This window comes from Engystomops pustulosus, chromosome 9, assembly GCF_040894005.1.
Source record: "Engystomops pustulosus chromosome 9, aEngPut4.maternal, whole genome shotgun sequence".
Classification (NCBI taxonomy): domain Eukaryota; kingdom Metazoa; phylum Chordata; class Amphibia; order Anura; family Leptodactylidae; genus Engystomops; species Engystomops pustulosus.
Window position 1 is genome coordinate 32,067,496 of NC_092419.1, and position 22,572 is coordinate 32,090,067.

The 22,572-nt window shown below is 42.0% G+C and overlaps 1 protein-coding gene across 1 annotated transcript in view; it reads right to left on the reverse strand.

The window, feature by feature from the left end:
* Nucleotides 1-5,418: 5,418 nt before the first annotated feature.
* Nucleotides 5,419-22,572, reverse strand: part of LOC140076931 (sodium- and chloride-dependent neutral and basic amino acid transporter B(0+)-like) — a 32,145-nt gene continuing 14,991 nt past the window's right edge. Inside the window, exons 6-14 of the mRNA XM_072123736.1 lie at nucleotides 21,495-21,627; nucleotides 21,201-21,341; nucleotides 20,152-20,380; nucleotides 18,204-18,329; nucleotides 17,757-17,875; nucleotides 17,089-17,188; nucleotides 11,650-11,759; nucleotides 8,183-8,350; nucleotides 5,419-5,852 (exon numbers count right to left, since the gene is read on the reverse strand). Coding sequence (XP_071979837.1) covers nucleotides 5,700-5,852; nucleotides 8,183-8,350; nucleotides 11,650-11,759; nucleotides 17,089-17,188; nucleotides 17,757-17,875; nucleotides 18,204-18,329; nucleotides 20,152-20,380; nucleotides 21,201-21,341; nucleotides 21,495-21,627 — 1,279 coding nt within the window. The 3' untranslated portion in view covers nucleotides 5,419-5,699. The remainder of the gene's footprint in view (nucleotides 5,853-8,182; nucleotides 8,351-11,649; nucleotides 11,760-17,088; nucleotides 17,189-17,756; nucleotides 17,876-18,203; nucleotides 18,330-20,151; nucleotides 20,381-21,200; nucleotides 21,342-21,494; nucleotides 21,628-22,572) is intronic.

Sequence of the window (22,572 nt, forward strand, 5' to 3'; positions counted from 1 at the left end):
ATTGGAAAGACCGGGGGTGGTGTCCTAATCTAACTTTGTTGGAATTTTTCCCTCTAGTGGTGGCGGTGGAGTTGTGGGGCAACCTGCTGGTGAATAAGTCGGTGGTCTTTTGGACTGATAATATGAGCGTTGTTCATGTAGTGAACAGCCTGTCATCCTCTTCCCTCCCAGTGTTGTGCTTGTTGCGTCGTTTTGTGTTGCGGTGTTTACAGTACAATATCTCCTTTAAGGCGCGGCACGTTCCAGGGGTTGATAATAGGGTAGCTGACGCTCTCTCACGCTTTCGTTGGCAGGTGTTCTGGTCGCTTTGCCCTTCGGCGGATGCGGAGGGGACCCTGTGCCCAGGTTCCCTATGGTCAACCCCTGAAGCCAGCTTCTGCCGTTGATCCAGTCTTCTCTGGCCCCATCTACGTGGTCCGCACATGGTAAAGCATGGCGGGAGTGGTGCGAGGTAGCGGGGTCGGGGTTTGAGGTTGGCGCAGATTCCCGGCTAGAAGTTACCTTGCGTTACCTAGAAAAATTGAGGTCCCAGGGTTTGTCTGGGTTGGGGGCGCAGCTATCAGGTATCGCTTTTTTCTTTAGATTGCACGGTTGGGCGGACGTGACGCGTAGCTTCTTTATTCGGCAGGTTATTAAGGGGTGGAAAAAGGAGGCGGTGCGTCGGGAATCATGTCGACCTGTCTCTTTTTCGGTTTTGTTGCGTTTGTTGCCTGCGTTGGAATGCGTATGTCGGGATCATTTCGAGACACAGTTATTCCACGCGGCTTTTGTTATCGCTTTCTTCGGGGCCCTTAGGGTTTCCGAGTTGGTTCCTCCAAGTGCGTCCAGGCCGGGGGGGGGGCTCCTGTACGAGGACGTTTCAGTCTCCACTGCGGGTTTACGGTTTCGTATACGGCGATCAAAAACCGACGTTTTTGGTCGTGGTTGTTGGGTGGCCTTGCGTCCTATGGGTGGTTTGGCTTGCCCGGTGGCGGCAGTACAGAGGTTCTTGGGTGTAAGGGTGGGTGGATCTCAATTTCTAACGCATGCGGATTGTTCCCCACTCACGCGTTTCCAATTCTCTGTGGTGTTTAAGAAGGCGCTTGTGTCTGCTGGTCTTCCACCGGGTGAGTTCGGCACGCACTCGTTTCGGATTGGCGCTGCGACTACTGCTAGCGAATTGGGCTTATCAGATGCTGAAGTCCAGAGGATAGGGCGGTGGCGCTCTGATTGTTTTGCTGGATATATTCGCCCTGACTTACTTATTAATTGATTTCTTCCTTCTTTTTAGATTCCCGCCCTATTGTATGGATTCCGGGTCATTCCTTTATTTTCAGGGCTGAGCAGAGGGCATTGCTGCGGCCAGGTGGACGATCCCTCGGCTTCTACGACGCAGACGTCCATTGGAGGGGAATCAAGGGTCTCCGTTGGCTGCAGGCGTTACCAGAATTAGTCGATATTAGTCGTTACTCTGGAGCCCCTTCCATACTGGTTCTGCACTTGGGGGGCAATGATCTTTGCTCTGTTCGTCTGGGGGAATTGATCTCTTTGATACAGTCAGATTTAGAGAGGTTTTCTTCATTCTTTTCTAAATTTGTTTTAGTTTGGTCCGAGATCATTCCCAGGGCTAGATGGGAAGGTGAGAGAGACGCAGCGGGTGTGGAGAGGAGTAGAAGGTTGTTAAATACTAAGGTTTCCCGTTTTGTAAGAGAGAGAGGCGGAGTGGTTGTAAGACACAGCGAGTTGGAGGTACAATCGGGGCCTGTTGCTGCCCGACGGGGTACATTTAACTGATATAGGGCTGGATATCTTCCTGTCTGGATTGCAGGACGGTATTGAAAGGGCATTGTCCCTGATGTGTGGGGGTCGGAGGGACATGTAGGTGAACATGTCCTCCTCCGTGGCGGTGTGTGGTTGGGGTGAGGACCTACATGCCCTCCATCTTTACAATTTGTTGATTGCCCAACTTACATCTGGTGTAGAGGACAGGCATAGGATGATAGGTGGCATTCACTGTACTTAACAACATGAGGGCTGACATTGGATGAGATAACCCTGATCCTGGGCATTTATTCCCTTAAATTAAGTTGAACGAGGTAGGTAAGAGTTTAGAAACAGGGAAGGAGTTTTATGGTACAATTTCAAAAATACCGTACATTAAAGAATAAATTAAGTTATGGCAATAAAACCACAAAGAAAAAAAATTGAACACCCTCTTAAAGGGGCTTACACATCTACAAGCAACAGAGAATGCAATAGCATTATATAATATATTGCACCCCCTAGTGGTAGAAATATTCAGTGCTCCTACTGTTTAAAATTTTTTATTAATTATTGGGTGCTGAGTGTTATTACTACAGTGCACCAGGTATGTTCTATAATAGGATGGAAATAGCCTTAATGAATAGAGGTAGGTATGCAGCTTCCTATGGCCAAGGCCACTATGGGTAGTGATTGCAGCACTGAACCTACCACTATCCCACTATGACACTTACAGCAGCAGCATTGTTAAGGGGATTCATATACATCACATTTACATGTTGCAATCTGCAAGGTAAAGTGACTTGTGCCCTGGGTTATATAATCTACCAGCAATAAGGTAAGAAATAGCAAACACCACCCACACTCAGATGTCCAGACTTGTATGTAGAACGTGCTGCAGTATTTTCCTGCGTATGTGCAATGTATATGCAGAGTATATTCGCACAAGCAAACTCTTATCATGTTTTGTTCCTTTTTTGCTGTAGTTTTGAAACTAGTTTTCTTCTTTAGTTCCGATTCGTCATTAGTTTTGACCAGGAAGAGCTGTATACAGTTTAAGGTATTGGCCCTGGAGATCTGGGTAACCATATCTTTGTGTGTGTTGCTAGTAGCAGCATATTGCAGATGGACTTGCTGCATTGGTGTGCACTTCTATGTGATCTCTTTGATGAACACAGCACATCCCCTCCCCTCTGAGTAACTACTGTTGTTGTCAAACAGAATCTTGCTGCAGCAGTGACACAGAGCAGAGGGGATAGGCTGTGCTGTGCCACTACTTATCGGTATAGCATTTCATGATCCACATCTAAGGCTGCATTCATATGCTGCGTTTGCATTGCATTCAGAAAAGCTATGCAAATACAAGTGGGCGGGGCTCTATCTCATATGTGTTTCCATTTCAATCGGTTGGTAGCACCCAGTGTTTTGCATTCTATATGCAAAGGCAGGCTGGTAGTTGCAAATAGCTCCCTCTCCAGGTCAGGAGCTGTCATGAACCCTCTAGGAAGGTTCTGGAAGCTGGATATTATGTAATTGATGCTGTAGATACTGCCTGGAAAGGCAACAGTTAACTGGTGTATGTAATCATCCAATGACCTGTCTGTGATGTCGGCTGGAATGTGATTGGAGAGGTGCTACCACCTGACCAGGAGGAGGATAAAAACCCCTGCTGGGTCGAGGCACATGGTTCTAAGGTTTGCCCCAGTAAGGAGAGTGAGGAGCACACCTTAGCTTTTCTATCCCAGGAACTACTAGTGCCTCAGGGCTACTGCCTGACACACAGGGCAAGTTTGGAGACTTAAGCCCAGAACAGCAGCTTCCACTACTTGGACAGAGTTCTCCCTGAACCGACCCAGCCTGCATCTAATATCAGGCTGAGTGCACCTTTCCTGTGGACCAACTGTCCATGAGCATCCCAGCATCCAATAATCTGCTGTGTTAACCATTTCTGGCCGTTGCCTGCTGTTAAATAAAGACCCGTGAGATAACTTTCACAACATTTTCTCCATCTGATCCCTGGATACGGCTGTCTACCACCACGGGCTTCCCCATTCTTCACCCAGGGACTCATCTTACAGACACCTTAGGGGTTGCCCCAGGGAGAAACCAGTACCACAGCCTCTCCCTCCATATTTCTTGCACACACCACCTGCTGGGGACCTGCCAGGCTGTAGGACAGCCCTCCGGTCCCCATACCAAGCACCGTGACAACAGCGTACCCTAGGCCACAACCGCCAGCCACTGTCTCCGGCTGTCTCGAGGCCCACAAGAAAAGGCTAGGCTCCGGTTGGGGATGTAGCATATACATGCAAAACACCGGGTTCTTGTTACCTATTGTTTCTAAACGCAATGCAAACGCAACATGTGAATGCAGCCTAAGTCTGACTTTAAAAGCGGCACTCGGAACCTGCATGCATAAATGCATGATAACATGAGTGTTACTGGAGGGGTTCTATAGTATTTCAGTCATAGTATTTCAGAACATATCCCTAGTCTGGGTCACTCCTCCAGGTTTTTGATGGATTTTTTTTAGGTGCTGAAAATATTTGGTAAAAATATGATATCTACTGTATCAAAAATCAAAAGAATTTGAAAACACCAAGTTGAGATGCCTCCTAATGATGAAACTACACGTCATTGATGGTGGGAAATTTGGTGATGGTGGCCACACAAGACACCACTACAGTCAACCAATTCAATTGGTCATTGAAAATCTACCATCAAAACCCATCATGTTAAACAAGGGTCACTTACTGATAGATCCAGGCACCGTGACTGTGGTAATCCTCTTATATTTGTTATCCATGGCCTCCTGCCTTCTAAAATCAACCTCTAAAATTATGCTAATGATCCTGAGGGTCGACCCTAGCTCCTCTGTGCTCTGGCTTAACATGCTTTCTCCCTTCCCGCTGTTCCCTCAGCACTGAGAATACAGCAGGAAGTGCTCACTGCATAAGTGCTAATGGAGCCGGGGGAGGTTGAGACAGTGTAACAGTCTGTAAAGCTAGATTACAGAGAGGCTAGGGTAGCCCTTTAGGCTCGCTAGCATAATTCGAATCAATCAGCTTGATGTTATAGGAAACCGTACGGCCATTAAAGGGATAGTGCCAGCTCCCACCTCATCCCAGCCTAGTTTATGGCAATTCATAAATTTTCCAGACAAACCCTTTACTGTTTTCTAATGATTTGTAATCTTACAGAAAATGCCTTTTGTATATTATGCAAATGAGATTCTCATGTGAACCGTGACCATGACTTCTGGTACACTGTCCAGACCCACCTTTTATCCAATTATTAGCATTTTATATAGAAAAAAGTGTAGAATGAAGAATACAGGAGCAGCAGCAGGTTTAGCCCTGTTGCACAGAGAAACTATTTTACAAGAAGAAGAAAAAAAAAGCACTAGAAAACAGAAAAAAAATAAATTCTCAATAAGTTTGATATGTTACATCACCCTCTTCCCATTGGAAAAAAAAAAGTTGGATTCAAAATGGCCGCCATGGTCAACACCCATCTTGAAAAGATTCCCCCCTCCCATATATAACGTGATATCATTAACCATTCCCACTTTATTTAGGCATATCCATATAAATGGACCACTCTGTAGAGTAGCCAACACAACGCTGTCGCTTGCCTTGCCTTTAAAAATAACCAATCCTTAGACAGAGATTTGCATGGAGCGCGTTATTTATTGAAGTCGGCCACATCTCGTCCACCCACCGCTCTTCACCAGAAACGATCTACTGAGAGACACAACAGCCTCCAGGTTCATATTTAGATAAAACATATTCGAAGGCAAAATTTCTCATCTGAAAATCCAGCTCCCTTTTTCTTTGTTCTCCATCTTATAAGAAAACAATGGTATCTCCTATAACCAAATCGATCAGTCGTGATCAGTTCAGTCTGTACAATATTAAATAGGTGTCCATTATGTACACAATGGCGTGTAACGTGGCTCATCAGAGGTAGGCGCCATTATCGTATCCTGTCTTCTCGCTCACTGTTGGGATCTCTGTAGCGTTGTTTTGTGGGCTGCTGTCCGGTAGATGTTTGTAACGTTCTCCTCGGTGCTGGGCCAGCGCTGGGCCCCAGTTCTCAGTAGGTCTACAGACCTTGAAAGAGATAGAAAGTGAAAGATATGTGAAATAATTAAGACTGTGACCGATTTTAGACATAGAAAAAGATTTCCACAGTAAAGATAGAAGTGGGCTGCCATAACGGCGCCGGATGTTGCCTATCAGTACCGTACTTTGATTTTATCAACACAGGGGGAGATCTTTCAGGTTGCCTAAGAGTAACAATTTACTATGGGTCTGCATTTTCGTTGGGTTTCCCGATGATTTCTGTTTTGCGCCGCATTTAACTGGGGTTTTTGGCGCACGCGATCGGATTTTGGCAAAATTGGATTTAAGATTCTAATTGTGTTGCAAGACACGCACTTACGAGCACCAGGAAGAAGAAGGTGACTCCGGCGGACCCTGAGCAGGGAAGCGACAGATGCAGGATCTCGGGCGCACGATCTACGTGAATCGCGCCGGACTTTATCTTCGTCGGACCGTCTGGATCGGGGATCACGACATGACCAGGTAAGTAAATGTGCCCCAATATGCTTAGTTGCCCATGCCAACAAATTATAGCTCCCCTATAAAATATTCATGAGCACTGGTAAAATGAAAGCTGAGCTGTGATTGGCTACCATGGACAACTAAGCACATTCTTACTCTTAGGAAGCTTGATAAATCTCCCCCATTAAGTTAATTTTACCTTCTTTGCTTACATGTTAGAAGTCTATACCAGATCCAGTACATTGCCAGTTGTAGTAGTGTAGTGGTTTACTCATAAATAACCAAAACAACCCTCAAGTGTGGGTAGAGCAGGAAGTAAAAGACTCCTTGCTCTGCCATTCCATACAAATGATGTATTAATGGGAATCTGCCACCAGGATCAAGGACAAGCAAACCGAGCACACTCATCCCTCTGGCAGGATCCGCTCATATTTTAGCTTCTTATGCCCTTGGTTTTTTTTAACCCCTAAACGACCAGGCCCTTTTCCGTTTTTGAGTTTTCATTTTTTACTCGTCACCTTCAAAAATTTATAACTTTTTTATTTTCCGGTGTAAAGAGCTGTGTGAGGGGAAAAAACAAATGTGCGTCCATTTTCTTGGGATTGGATTTTAGCGCTTTCACTGAGCGCCACAAATGACATGTCTGCTTTATTCTTTGGGTCGGTATACCAAAATTTCTTAATTTCTCCATCTTCTGGATGGTATACGGAGCTATGTCTATTGTCATTTTGTACAAGATGAGATGACGTTTTCAATACTACCATTTTAGGGACTTAAAAATAAAGATGTAGCACCTTTCAAACACAGATTAAGAGCTGCACATAAAAACGGTCCTGAATGGATCCACCAAATATCCAAAATGCAAATTTTAGGGACTGACCGGTCTTTTGATGATGTTTTATAAAATCTTTTAGTGGTATTTTTGACTTTGGGCGCCATTTTCCTTTACGGGTTAAACCGGGAATAACCGTTATTATATTTTGATAAATGGGACATTTTGGAATGTGGTGATAACTAACTTGTTTATGATTTTTACTGTGTATTTATATTTATATTAGTTCTAGAGAATTTTAATTTTTAGAGGTTTTTTATTTATTTTTTTTACTTTTTTTTTTACATTTTTTACTATTTTTCTTCAACCCTTGGTTGTCTAATTGATTTTACCATATACTGTCATACTTCAGATGCTATACAGCCTCCGGTCTTACAAAGACCCAAAGCTGTCATAGCAACAGATCATCCCTCCCCGCTGACTTCACATTGAGTGATGATCGAAGCCAAGATGGTGGCACCAGCTTTTTCTGCCAGCGGCAATTGCAGGGTAACACCCGCAATCTGTGCTAGAACTAATCGGGGGTGTTTAGTAGTTAAAAAATTATGCAAATGAGCCTAAGCGGCTCCAGGCTCCATAGCTGTTAATTAAGCCTTTTTTTGTAAAAACAAGGGCATAAGAAGCTAAAAGAAGAACTGATCCTGCAAGAGTGGGCACACACCAGTATGTCAGTGCGTGGTTTACAGTCCTAGATCCTGGCGGTATCGTTAAGGTATGGTCCTTCAACCTTAATTTTTCTTGGGGTCCCAAAAATACCAAATCCTCAGCTGATTAGTTTTGGGAAATTTCTGTAATGGATTGACGCCTACTGTGGTAAGTGTGAGTTTCCATACTGGGGTAAGTATGAGTTTCCACTCTGCAGCACCTACAGCCCGGTGCAGATACTTTTATGCAATCACAACTGCTGATACACAACATAAAATTTTTCTTAAAAATTATTCTTTTTTACTTTACTCTCTTGCATAAAATCATTGACAATATAATAAAATAATTTAGAACATGACACAAAATAAGAAAACAATGTTTAAATAACTGATTTACTTACTTGTAAAAAGTTCCCTTTTGCTCGCCAGATTTTTATTACAGCTACAATTGGAATCCATATAAGACCGAATATGATGATACACCAGCCCAGCGCTGTCCCCCATGTGGGATACTTGATGTGACCATATGTTGGGGGTTCAAATGTAATCAATGACCACAGGAGGATAGCCTGCAAAAGACAAGAGCATTCAGTATTCTACATGTATCACTCAATGGGGGAGATGTATTGATGTGTTGGTCTTTAGACCCAGGGCCGATTCTAGCCTTTTTGCTGCCTGAGGCGAAAATTCAAATAGCGCCCCCCCCCCCCAACGCTGTATACACAGGCCTATTTAAATGTTTATTTCCACACTCTTTGTATATAGACAATCACTCACACAAATACCCATATGTATCAATTGTTTACCTCCTGAGATCAGTATTTTAAATAAAATTTTTGAACAAATAGTTATAACACAAAAATGACTTAATAAATAACATTCGCCATATGTCTGCTTTGCGTTGGCAACATTTTTAAAAATTCTTTTGTATCTTTAGGATGGTAGAAGTTTAGTAGATATTTTTTTTTAAATTTCCAAATTCATTTTATTAAGGGCAATTTCAAGTGATTTCAATGGACCTAAACAACAGATACAAACACATAAATTACACCATTTAAGAAACTACACCTTCAATTATTCAAAATGTCTTTAAGGAGCTTTATTAACCCTTTAGGTTTTCTTCAAAGTAAATAAAAATGTAGAGGAGGGCACAGATGGGAGAGGTATGCAGCTGGGCAGTGAAGGGGTTAATTGTGTGTGGTGTGCAGGTGATTTATGGTGTGGAGGGTCTGTGAAGGAAAATGAGGAGATAGGATACTGATAAGGTGAGCTCCGCCAGGGAATGCTTCTTTCTTCTGGGATTTGTCTGTCTGTACTAAATGACCAGTCACAGCAATCGCTGCATATTGTCAGAGTGACAGAAGTCATGACGTTCCACAATGTCATGGTGTCTTTATGCACTGCTGCCCATAACGTCGGGGTACGTCATGGTGGCTTGAGGGGTTAATTGTCTGCTAGCTAAAAGGATCCTAACTAAATAGTGTATGACCTGTGCAGGGGGGAGCAGAGAGCAGCCAGCAGGAACTTCTGCTGGGTTATAGATCAGGTCACGAGCTGCCTCCTAAATCATCCAGGCTGCCATTCTGCCGCCTCTGATGTTCGCCGCCTGAAACAAGATTTTCATCCTGCCTCATGGCAGATGCGGCCCTGTTTAGACCAGTACATGTTAATCAATGGGAGGAAAATGGATTAATCTTTTAATGCCAGAAAATGGAAATAATTTGCACCTGAAATGCCCTGCGCCACATTTACTGAAGGTTTTAGACCATTTTAGGCTGTTTTCAAACTCGTCTGGAAAAGGGGCGCGTCCTCAGTAAAAGGGGGAGTGGTCTTGCTAGAAAATAATCCGTGCGCCAAAAAATTGAGTCTGTGTGTCAGAAAATTGAATATTGTGGTGCAGCAAACTGGAGGAGGTGCAAAGTACAACTCACCAGTCTTATACTGCACCAGATAATTCATCCAGAATCAGACACATGGATTAATATTGTTCAGCAGAGATCTGTCTGGTTCTACTCTGCACTAGTCTAAACTCCAACACATTAATACATCTTCCCAATGACACTTAATTTTTCATTAATGAATGCACACAGCAGGGTTTGTAAAATTGAAATGAAACAAAAGTTAAATGACTTGGTTACTCTTATACATAGGTTGTGCCCTTACTGCCTTAATAATAATACCTGGATGTTCATCAAGTGATTCGGCAAACCTGATACTTGCATTTGTGCTGTCTGCAGACTCTCTATGATTCTGTGTTTACATGTGTGAGCTCTGATAAATAGGAGGAGCTACAGCAAGAGAGTATGACTCATCCTGCTCCCTTCCCTTTCCCTATTGTAGTCTCTGTCAGTGTGGATAGAAAAGTGAATAGAGAGACACAGTGGGAGACACCATGAGGACGGCTATGTATATATGCAGAGGACAGCATACTGAAGCTCTCAAATTAGGCAAAGACAGAGCTACATATACATGCAGTCTAACGGAAGAGATTTATTGAAAAGTGGCCAACACCTTTAATTTTTACAGGTGTGGTTAATACGCTGCTTCCCCCTGAGCTACAGTTGATAATCTGGTGACATATAGGTAGTCGATGGGTCTTTGGACAATACGGCTCAGACACAGTTGATACCTTACTTTATAGGTGCGCTGATTTCACATGATATTTGCAATTGAAAGCACTGATGAGATGTTATATGTTTGCTATCTACTGTATGATGAATGTTCATGATTGGAATGTAGTGATGTATTTTTCTCTGTTGCCCCTAGGTGTCACTATTGCCTGCACAGGTAACAGGCAGTAGGGGCTAAGGCGACTGGCACAAAATAGTCCCATGCACTGACTAGAGCCATCTCTGAGGTTAAAGGACATCTACCACCAGGATGAAGGACTGTAAACCAAGCACACTGACATACTGGTATATTTCCCCTCTGGCATGATCCGCTGTTCTTTTAGCTTCTTAAGCCCTTGATTTTTTAAAAAAAAATATTTTAAAAACTATGCAAATGAACCTGAGGGGCTCAAGGCTCCATTGACATCTATTGAGCGTGGAGCCCTGCAAGCTAATTTGCATAATTTTAAAACCTTTTATTTCATAAAAACAATGGCTTAAAAGCTAAAAGAGTGGATCCTGACGGAGAGGGCACACACCAGCATGTCAGTGTGCTTGGTTTACAGTCCTTCATCCTGGTGGTAGATTTCCTTTAAGGTTGGTTGTATGGAGATGGTTCAGGCGAGGAGAAAATGGTGGTGGGAAAAGCGGGTTGGAAACTGCTTCATTAGGCACCTGCCTACAAACATGCTCCGCCCATAGAAATAGACCAGGGTCAGATCGGGCAAAGTGCAGTGGATGCGAGTATCTTGCATCATAGAGAAATATGATGTAAGGACTCCCTGTCTGCCAGTACATACTGTAACTACTGTGTATTTCTGTATGATGCAAGGACTCCTGCCAATGATCTGCTCTCGGTCCATGAGATCTGGGCATAGGCTGCTAATAACACCGGTCTGTGACTGCCCCCCAAAACTCATAGCTTTATGTCAGTCTTAAATGGTTAGCTTTCTCCTATGAACATTTCTGGATCTATATACAGGAAGTTATTGAAAAGTGAAGTTTTATGAGTATTTTTTTCTTTCCCTAGGTAGATAGGGGGAGGATGTGGTAAGTGTTAGGCTATGCTTACATCTGCACTCAGATTCTCCTTTAGAGACCCTAGAGGTCATATCATAAAGTGATGGGTTATACTAGTGATAAGATATACTGTACATCCAGTCCTGTGATATACTGTGTTATTACTCATATCATATTCACAGATATAGAATAGCTATATATTTTATTACAAGAAACCTCTGGACAGAATCCCTACTCACCAATAACAAGGCTGGAGAAATAAAGATCCAGCAAGCCCTCCACCACAGCCAGAACCTCCAGTGCTTCTTCCCAATCATCATCTCTATATCCTCAATGAACCGATTTGCACCTAAAGTAGAAGAGAATATTTTATATTCAGCAAAATATTTAATACAAGCGGTCCCCTACTTAAGAACACTCGACTTACATTCGACCCCTAGTTACAAACGGACCTCTGGATATTGGTAATTTATTGTACTTTAGTCCTAGGCTACAATAAACAGCTGTAACAGTTATCACAGGAGTCTGTAATGAAGCTTCAGTGTTAATATTGATTCTTATGACAACCCAACATTTTTAAAATCCAATTGTCAAAGAGACCAAAAAAGTTCTGGCTGGGATTACAATGATAAAATATACAGTTCCGACTTACATACAAATTCAACTTAAGAACAAGCCTATATACTGCCTGTATATTAATCAAAATGCACACGAATACATACAGAGCGATAGATAGATATCTCTGTACTGTGACATCACTGTGTATTATCCCTGTACCGTGACATCACTGTGTGTATTATCTCTGTACTGTGACATCACTGTGTATACTATCTCTGTACTGTGATATCACTGTGTGTATTATTCCTGTACTGTGACACCAACGTGTATTATCCCTGTACTGTGACATCACTGTGTGTATTATCCCTGTACTGTGACATCACTGTGTATTATCCCTGTACTGTGACATCACTGTGTATACTATCTCTGTACTGTGACATCATTGTGTGCATTATCCCTGTACTGTGACATCACTGTGTATTATCACTGTGCTGTGACATCACTGTGTGTATTATCTCTGTACTGTGACATCACTGTGTGTATTATCCATGTACTATGACATCACTGTGTGTATTATCCCTGTACTGTGACATCACTGTGTGTATTATCCCTGTACTGTGACACCACTGTGTGTATTACCCCTGTACTGTGACATCACTGTATGTATTATCCCTGTACTGTGACATCACTGCATGTATTATCCCTGTACTGTGACATCACTGTGTGTATTATCCCTGTACTGTGACATCACTGTGTGTATTATCCCTGTACTGTGACTGTCACTGTGTGTATTATCCATGTACTGTGACTGTCACTGTGTGTATTATCCCTGTACTGTGACATCACTGTGTGTATTATCCCTGTACTGTGACATCACTGTATGTATTATCCCTGTACTGTGACTGTCACTGTGTGTATTATCCCTGTACTGTGACATCACTGTGTGTATTATCCCTGTACTGTGACACCACTGTGTGTATTACCCCTGTACTGTGACATCACTGTATGTATTATCCCTGTACTGTGACATCACTGCATGTATTATCCCTGTACTGTGACATCACTGTGTATTATCCCTGTACTGTGACATCACTGTGTGTATTATCCCTGTACTGTGACACCACTGTGTGTATTATCCCTGTACTGTGACACCACTGTGTGTATTATCCCTGTACTGTGACATCACTGTGTGTATTATCCCTGTACTGTGACTGTCACTGTGTGTATTATCCCTGTACTGTGACTGTCACTGTGTGTATTATCCCTGTACTGTGACATCACTGTGTGTATTATCCCTGTACTGTGACATCACTGTATGTATTATCCCTGTACTGTGACTGTCACTGTGTGTATTATCCCTGTACTGTGACTGTCACTGTGTGTATTATCCCTGTACTGTGACATCACTGTGTGTATTATCCCTGTACTGTGACATCACTGTGTGTATTATCTCTGTACTGTGACATCACTGTGTGCATTATCCCTGTACTGTGACATTACTGTGTGTATTATCTCTGTACTGTGACATCGCTGTGTGTATTATCCCTGTACTGTGACATCACTGTGTGTATTATCCCTGTACTGTGACATCACTGTATGTATTATCCCTGTACTGTGACTGTCACTGTGTATATTACACTGGTTACAGAAAGTATTCAGACCCCTTTAAATTTTTCACCCTTTGTTTCATTGCAGCCAATTGGTAAGATCAAAAGAGTTTGTTATTTTGCTCATTAATGTACACTCTGCACCTCTTTACAGAAAAAAACAGAAATGTAGATCATTTTGCTAATTTCTTAACTAGAATTAACATAAAAAATTTTAATCTTCGTCTCAGCAGATCAGAGAATCTTTTTTCTCATAGTCCTGGAGTCCTTCATGTGTTTTCATCTGTTCTCCCTACTGCAGCTCTGGAGCTCAGCCACAGTGATCTTGGGGATGATCTTCTTTACCTCTCTCACCAAGGTTCTTCTCCCATGATTAGTTTGGCTGGGTGATTCGAGGAAGAGTTGTGGTTGCACCAAACTTCTTCCATTTAAAGGAAACCTACCATTTCAAATGGTAGGTTTAAGCTGTAAACACCGAGCACCAGCTCAGGGTGAGCTGGTGCCGGTGCTTAGTTTCGTTAGTGTTAAAACCGCGGTATCGCGGTTTTAACACTTTTTAAACTTTATAGCATAAACTGCTTCGGCGCTGCATGCGCACGATCGTGCGCGCGCCTACATAGGAAATGCCGCAGGCGTTGCGCGCACGGTCGCGCGCAGCGCTGAAGCGGCTTCTGCCTATAAAGTTTAAAAAGTGTTAAAACCGCGATACCGCGGTTTTAACACTAACGAAACTAAGCACTGGCACCAGCTCACCCTGAGCTGGTGCTCTGTGTTTACAGATTAAACCTACCATTTGAAATGGTAGGTTTCCTTTAAGGGTTATGGAGGCCACTGTGCTATAAGTGCTGAAGAAATTATTTTGTAACCTCAGCGTGTGTCCCTTGCCACAATTCTGTCTCCGAGCTCCTTGGGCAGTTCCTCAAGCCTCATGAATCTCCTGTGCTCTGACATGCACTATGAGGCCTTTCCTAATCAAGTCCAATCAGTTTAATTAAACACAGCTGGATATCAATTAAGGAGTAGAACCATCTCAAGGAGGATCAGAAAGAAATGGATAATATGTGAGTTAAATATGAGTGTCAGTGCAAAGAGTCTGAATACTTATGGCCATGTGATCAGCAAAAATATCTACATTTCAGGTTTTTTCTGTCAAGATGGGGGCAGAGTGTCGCAATAAATGAGCAGAATGAGCAATAAAAATTACTTTTTTAATCTAACCGATTGTCTACAATGGAACAAATAGTGAAAAATTGAAAGGGGTCTGAATACTTTCTATACCCACTGTATATCTGTACTGTAGCATAACTGTGTGCATTGTGAGATGGATAAATTACACAAAGAAATAAAAATAGTAATCATTGAGCTTGTGAGCCTGTGTGGCCAGCAGGTGGCGACATGCAGCTGTTATTCTTTTCTTCCTTCTCCCTAAATTTACAGTTTTGACAGTTTCCCCTTTAAGTTTCTGTCTTGCCTAGAATATTCTGTTTGGTTGTAAAGGATGTAAAAACTGATGAGAAAAAAACATCAAACTATCTTTTTATTGAGGTCAGTGGTTTTAACTTATGTCAAAAATGAAAGAAAAAGAAATGTCCGTTCTGTACTTTCTAGGGGACTGGGAAGCAGAATGTGCTGCATTTTTCTGTATCCTAAAGCACGGGTGCAGACAGTACAGCCTGTACTGATGGCAATGTGAGGCGGTAGTCTTGGTCCCACCGAAACCAATTTGGCAGATAAGTGTCAAAAATCCCATTTATGTAGAGTTTGATTGGACAATTTTTAACCCTTGCACAGGCCCTTTTCCGTTTTTGCCTTTTGTGCCATATTTTAATGGGCTTGAATTTTACAGATTTCATCGTGCGGCCGTGAGGACTTCCATTTCTGGATCAGTGCAATCACACATGGCAAATATTTACATTTTTTATTATGTTCTGATACCTAAAAATTATAACCTAAAACATAACAACCTCTCGAAAGTTTCCTTTTATATTTATACTTATATATAAACTTGGGAAAAGTGTCAAGTCGTAGCTATTGGATATTAAAATGCTCCGGAGTTCACTAGGTAGGGGAGTGGGCATTTTGGGATTGTGCAGATTTCTAACATTTTCATGATTTGTTTGTTTGTGTTCTTAGGAAAAGGGATGGCTTGAAGTTTTTATTTTGTTACGATTTAAAAATAAATTGGTACCTTTCTTTTTTTTTGAACCCAATGGGTTCTGATTGCTTATACTTTGTACTGCAATACAACTGTATAGCAGTACAATGCCAATATAGTGGATATGTATTATACCCTGCCTCTGGTAGGCTCTGATTCTGATTATTCAGGCTGCCATAGAAACAGATCACCTCTGAAAGGCTCCCGAATGTCATAGAAACAGATCACCTCAAAGAGGCTCCCAGCTGTCATAGAAATAGATCCCCTCAGAGAGGCTCCCGGCTGTCATAGAAACAGATCCCCTCGGAGAGGCTCCTGGCTGTCATAGAAACAGATCACCTCAGAGAGACTCCCGGCTGTCATAGAAACAGATCCCCTTGGGGAGAGGCTCCCAGCTGTCATAGAAACAGATCCCCTCAGAGATACTCCCGGATGTCATAGAAACAGATCACCTCAGAGAGACTCCCGGCTGTCATAGAAACAGATCCCCTCGAAGAGGCTCCCAGCTGTCATAGAAACCGATCACCTCGGAGAGGCTCCCGGCTGTCATAGAAATAGATCCCCTCAGAGAGGCTCCCGGCTGTCATAGAAACAGATCACCTCAGAGAGACTCCCGGCTGTCATAAAAACAGATCCCCTTGGGGAGAGGCTCCCAGCTGTCATAGAAACAGATCCCCTCAGAGAGGCTCCCGGCTGTCATAGAAACAGATCACCTCAGAGAGACTCCCGGCTGTCATAGAAACAGATCACCTTGAAGAGGCTCCCGGCTGTCATAGAAACCGATCACCTCTGAGAGGCTCCCGGATGTCATAGAAACAGATCACCTCAGAGAGACTCCCAGCTGTCATAGAAACCGATCACCTCGGAGAGGCTCCCGGCTGTCATAGAAACAGATCACCTCGGAGAGGCTCCCAGCTGGCATAGAAACAGATCACCTCGGAGAGGCTCCCGGCTGTCATAGAAACCAATCACCTCAGAGAGGCTTCCGGCTGTCATAGAAACAGATCACCTCGGAGAGGCTCCCGGCTGTCATAGAAACAGATCACCTCGGAGAGGCTCCTGTATGTCATATAAACAGATCAACTCGGAGAGGCTCCCGGCTGTCATAGAAACAGATCAACTCGGAGAGGCTTGTTATTAACACTTATCACTCAACTTGTGCACCCTGTCCATTGAAAATTGACCATCAAGCATTATAATCTTCTTATATTTGTTATTCATGACCACCTTCTTCCTTCTAAAATCAACTTTTTAAATTATGCTAATAATTGCTGGAGATGTGACCCCCATCCCTGTACTGCTGAATCAAACAGCTGCCGGTATAATACATACCATAAATAAAATATACCATAACATACCATAAATCCAGCATATGCCGATCAGCTCAAGCACTGCAGCAAACAGGATAGCCCATCCACTACAGAAGTAATCAATAAGGTTTACCCAAAAAATGCCAGCCTGTAGACAAGAATAAAACATAGCTTATATACAGGGTGAGATGTATGGACATCTATCATGGGAGGGACAGAATGTAGACTAGGACAGATTTATTTTAGTAAAGATCTCCGGTGATAAAGTCTGAAATCGGTTATCTCCCTAATTCCGACAGAAACATGAAGTTTGGTGAAGGGAAGGGTTTATTAATCCCTTGGTCTAACACAGATAATTCCTCTCTTCGCATTGGGCATGGTATATGGCAGTGGGACAGTGAGGGCATCTCTACAGGTTTTACCGTATTATACAGTATATATACAATTCTGGTCCTGACCTACTGATACATACCTTAAGAACCGGTTTCCCCTACCCTATTCTCCCATTCCTTTGGGGGAATCCCCATTTATATTATCTTTAATTGGACACATCCCCCTGAAAACTCCCAGCAAAGTTGGTAGAGAAGTCCTCGACCTACAGACCTGGCCCGATCTTGATGAACATACTCCAAATAGAGTTTCTTCTAACCCAGTTGTCCAGCTGCCTTATACATGGATTACTCAGTATCGACATGGATATATACATGGAGTCATACCTCGGTAACACAAACCAGTCCTAGAAGAAACAGGAAGCAGCAGCAGGCAATGGTCACCGGAATCCGGCGGTTCTTCAATCGCTGAGGGAAAGCGTCCATTATGGATGTTACAATGGTTTCTGTGAAAGATTCAATAAAAAGGCATTTCGTGATAATTTATGGATATTTATAGCTGTAATGTATAAAATGAGAAAACCTACAGCCGCCAGTAGGGGGCGCTGATTGTATACAGCCCCGACTGATACAATTAGGGTTACACACTCCTTGCACAAGGGCCCTCTGCCTTCATTGTCCCACCATGACCATGACATTAGATATGCTAATCTTAAAGGGCTCCAGTAAAAAAATCCCCAAAAAGTTTATTTCTGTTTTATTCTAAAAGTTTATTACGTCATTTACCACAACTGTATTTTACAAATGTAAATGGAAAATTGCTCAGTATTTTACCTATCATTGCAAATTGTGAGTCCAGACCTAAAGTAAGGAGCATGAAGAAGAACAGGAACGACCAAAGAGGGGAAACTGGAAGTTGGCTTAAAGCTTCTGGATATGCAATAAATGCCAAACCAAAACCTAAATGTAAGGAGAATAAATGTAATTAAAGATAAGACAATATATGTCTTTATATTTAAATAATTATTTCATTGGGAAAAAAATGATCTGCCATGCGTCAGTGGGAACTATGGTCCAGGTGTCACAAGAAAGCGCAAAGTTCCCCATGGAATGAGACAGGACTTTACTAAGAAAGTTGTGCTAAGCAAACATTATATTACAGTGACAGAACATTGTGTCTTCTTGTTTCATACACTCCGATTTTACTTTCGCATTTACCCCAATGATATTAATAGATCGGAATTTTAGGAGCACATGATGTCAGAAATGTTCATTGATTTGCAGAACCTTATCTCACAAAACTTACATAAGTTCAAGGATGTTCCTCTTGGTAAATATTTTTTTTGAAGAACATGCAGGAAATACAGTCTAAATTTCAGTAATCTGCGTTCTGGTTTAAAGGGGTATTCCAATATTCCCATCTCACATGTTTCTGGAAATAGCCATTTAAAAGGATTCTCTGGATCTTTGGGATAGACCATCAATACAAAATGGGAAGGGTAGATTGTCCAACTCCTGAAAAGTCAATAGGCAAGATACCAGTCTATGCCCCCTTTATTATACCAGGCACACCAACTCATAGAATCTTTGTAGCCCTTTCAATCAACATATATGTGCTGATACCTGGAGTTGAAGCCAGAGAAAACTGATTAAGGACTATATTAAGGACTAGTTGTAGCTCCCAGCGTTGCCCAGGATAGTAAATAACTGCTCTTAGCTATAACAAAATAGAATGGGTTAAAAAATATATTTTATATGTATCTCTGTCTCTGATCGTCTCTGACGGTGTTTGTCTCTGTCTTTCTCTACTGTCTCTAATGGTCACTGTCTGTCTCCAACTGTGTCTGACTGTCTCTGACTGTGGCTTTTTCTGTCTGTCTCTTTTTCCGAATATCTCTGACTGTCTTCGACCATCTCTGTATTTGTCTCTGACTGTCTCCAACTCTTCTAGTTGGGCATACCAATTAATCAGAGCTATATAAAAGTACAGCTGACCTCTGGTTTTCATAGGTAACTGGAACAGTTTTACCTAAAACATTTCTGATAAATCTCCCCCTATCTCTATCCCTATCCATCTTCCTTCACACATAAGTGATTTATACTCATTGCCTATAGTAACCAATCAAAACTCAGAGCTCATATTAATCACCTGTGTAAAAATAGAAACCAATCACGGCTCTGCTTGTAACTGCCACAGCAGCAGCAGACAATGGCTCCTGTATATTGTGGGTAATAAGTGGATTTTGGAAAGCAGCTGGTGAAAATTTCAACTGAGTCTATGACGTTTCCTGCGTCACAGAGAGCAGCTGTGCAAATTTGGTGATTTGGAAACATGCCACGGCGCAGATTCCTTTAGTGGACATACACCCACACATACATACATACACTCAGATTTATATATTAGCATGACTATCAATATAGAAGTCTTGTTACAAAATGGGTTTTATATTTGTTTTGAAGAATCATTTAATTCCCTACAGTGCAATCTCCTGTCTTGATTGCTTGATTTCTCTAAATCTGTTATGTCTGTTATCAATCCCATGCTGCCTCTATCAACATCACATGGGAAGCAAGAGTAAGTACCTGCTTGAAGAGCAGTGTGATTACTCTTCTCCAAAAAATTCAAATACCATAGTTGTACAGTAAGGGAGGCTCTGGAGGCATCTGCTACGCTGCTAATGCCAAATTACAGGATATGAGAATATACAAAACACAGATTTACAGCTTCTCATTTATATAAGTAGAGAAATGGAAACAATATTGTTCTACAAATATAAAGTACCTGAGTCTGCTACTTCGGGAACAGATTTCTGAGTCATGAATGCCATATGTCCCAAAATAGAAAATATGGCAAATCCAGCAAACACACTGGTGCCACAGTTGGTTATGCAGACTATGATTGCATCCTGGTAGCAATTATTACGGAATTTATTGTAGGAAGATAGAGCGATGAGGCCACCCCACGCCGTGGAGAGGGAGAAAAATATTTGAGTAGCTGCATCTTTCCAAGCCTGAAAGGAAGAACATATTAACACATTGGAAATAGGAATCATGTAGCATGATGGTAACATAGGAAAATAAGGGGGACATTCATCATACGGCACCACTCGTACACATGTCTATGATGATCATCCCACCGGCACTGCCTGATACATCAGGAAGGTACATCTCACTTATAAGAATTCACTGGCTGTAGAGAGTGCACAGGTTTGGCACAGGAACTCCCTGAGCTGGCCCACGCCACGCCGGCTTTGCCTTCTTTATGCCCCTCCATGACCACTAGGTGTGGAGGTGCCGCAAAGGCAGAAATAATTGCAGTTACTATCCATGTGCCAGAAAACTGGCATGCAAGTCCTGCTAAATGCCCCCATAGTGCAAAAACTAAAGTTGCGGGGTATAAACAGGCTAAGTGTAAACAAGTGTGCAAGAACAAAGGATAATGTCTGTGTCCCTTTTCAGAAGGATGGAAATGGGAGTTGTGAGTGTTGCGCACCCCTCCCATATCCATAGGAACTGAGCAATACAGGCAGGACTAGGACCCGCACTACCTCTAGCAGTGCGGCCACTGACTCGGTCACGGTGTCCTAGTTCCATCTAGGTGAGACTCCTAAAAGAAGCTAACATCACTTATGTTTATCACACATGTTGATATGATTTAGCTAGTGTTAATTACCTATGGTGGATTATTGAGCACTGCATTAAGGTATTGTGTGAGTTGTATATGACGGTAATATGTAGGCACTTTATGAAAGTTTGTTGTGTGCTGAAACAAGAAAGAAGCAAGATAGTAAAAAGAAAGTTCCTGAGATAAGTTGAGCTTTGTGCACGTACCTCTGCTTCCATTATCTTTGAAATGTTTGACTGCGTTCCAATGTAGTAGTTAATTCCTTCATACGCCCCTTCTAGCGTTGCTCCTCGAACCAACAAGATGATAAGGACTACATATGGAAATACTGCAGTGAAGTACACCACCTAGAATTATAATGAAAAGTTCCATCATGGGATACAGGGACATTCCGTTAGGAGAATACACTGGGGATCAACTCGAATTGAAAAGAAACATAAAAAATTAACAACTTGTAAAAATAATGGTTAGACCAGACTGAAGGGGATTGTGGATATTACCTTCCCAGATGATTTTATCCCTTTAAATAGCGCTGCCCCGACAATTATCCAAGCTAGAAGAAGACACAGTGCAAGGTACCAGACTATTCCACCAGTCTCTTCCAAACCAACTGACCGTCGTAGTGCGACTTTTCTACAAAAAAATTACAATAGTAGTTACGTTTTTGAGAAGATGCTCCAGTGTGTAACTGCAATTAGTGCAGATGTCTCTAGAGGCTTGCATTTATTTTAAATCATATATAGTATTTTTGTGCAGACACTGAACAAGCAGGAAATTGAGGGAGCATTTTGGCTATCAACCAGAACAGCGGATGAACAACCGACAAAGTGATTCCACATTAATAAAATAAAACTGTTAAACTGTATAAAAAAGTAAGTACAAAATGTAGTTTATATTCCTTCCTTCTCCTACCTATCTCTTTTAACTTTTGGGATTTTATCGGCATATGGGAAAATGTATTCCAGGGATTTATTCTGGAAGATTTGGGATTGGGATGACATCTTTTCCTACGATTGGCCAATTAGCATCAGTTTTTTGGTTGTTTTTTGCTTTTCTGTGAATCAATAACATAGGACTGTAGGTTGGCTTTGTTGGATCTATTTCCAACCCTATCAACTATGAGATTGACAAAATCCCTATCCTTACATCACCTAACATTTACAATTAGGATAAGAAATTGGACAAAAAAAGAATACAATAAACAGAATCCAGCATGCTTAAAAATGTGTTAATTCTTTATTAATCCATTTAAAAGAAAAACATTATTAGTACAAGGTGCTCAAATCCATACATAAAGCAACGCATTTTGAGTCTCACACACTCTTCAACTCGGTTAATTATACTAAATGAAGACACCCTTAAAAACATGAGCGAACCAATCCCACTTTCTTTTTGCCTGGATTCCAGCAACTTGTACCAAGCATTTTATCTTTTAAATGGATTAATAAAGAATTTAGAAATTTTTAAGCACCCTGGATTCCCATACTTCATTGTTCAAGATTCAATGAGGGGCATTTATTAATTTTTACGGAGTGCGGGGCTGAAATGATGCTATATTTTTCAGTGGGATGTTTGTGG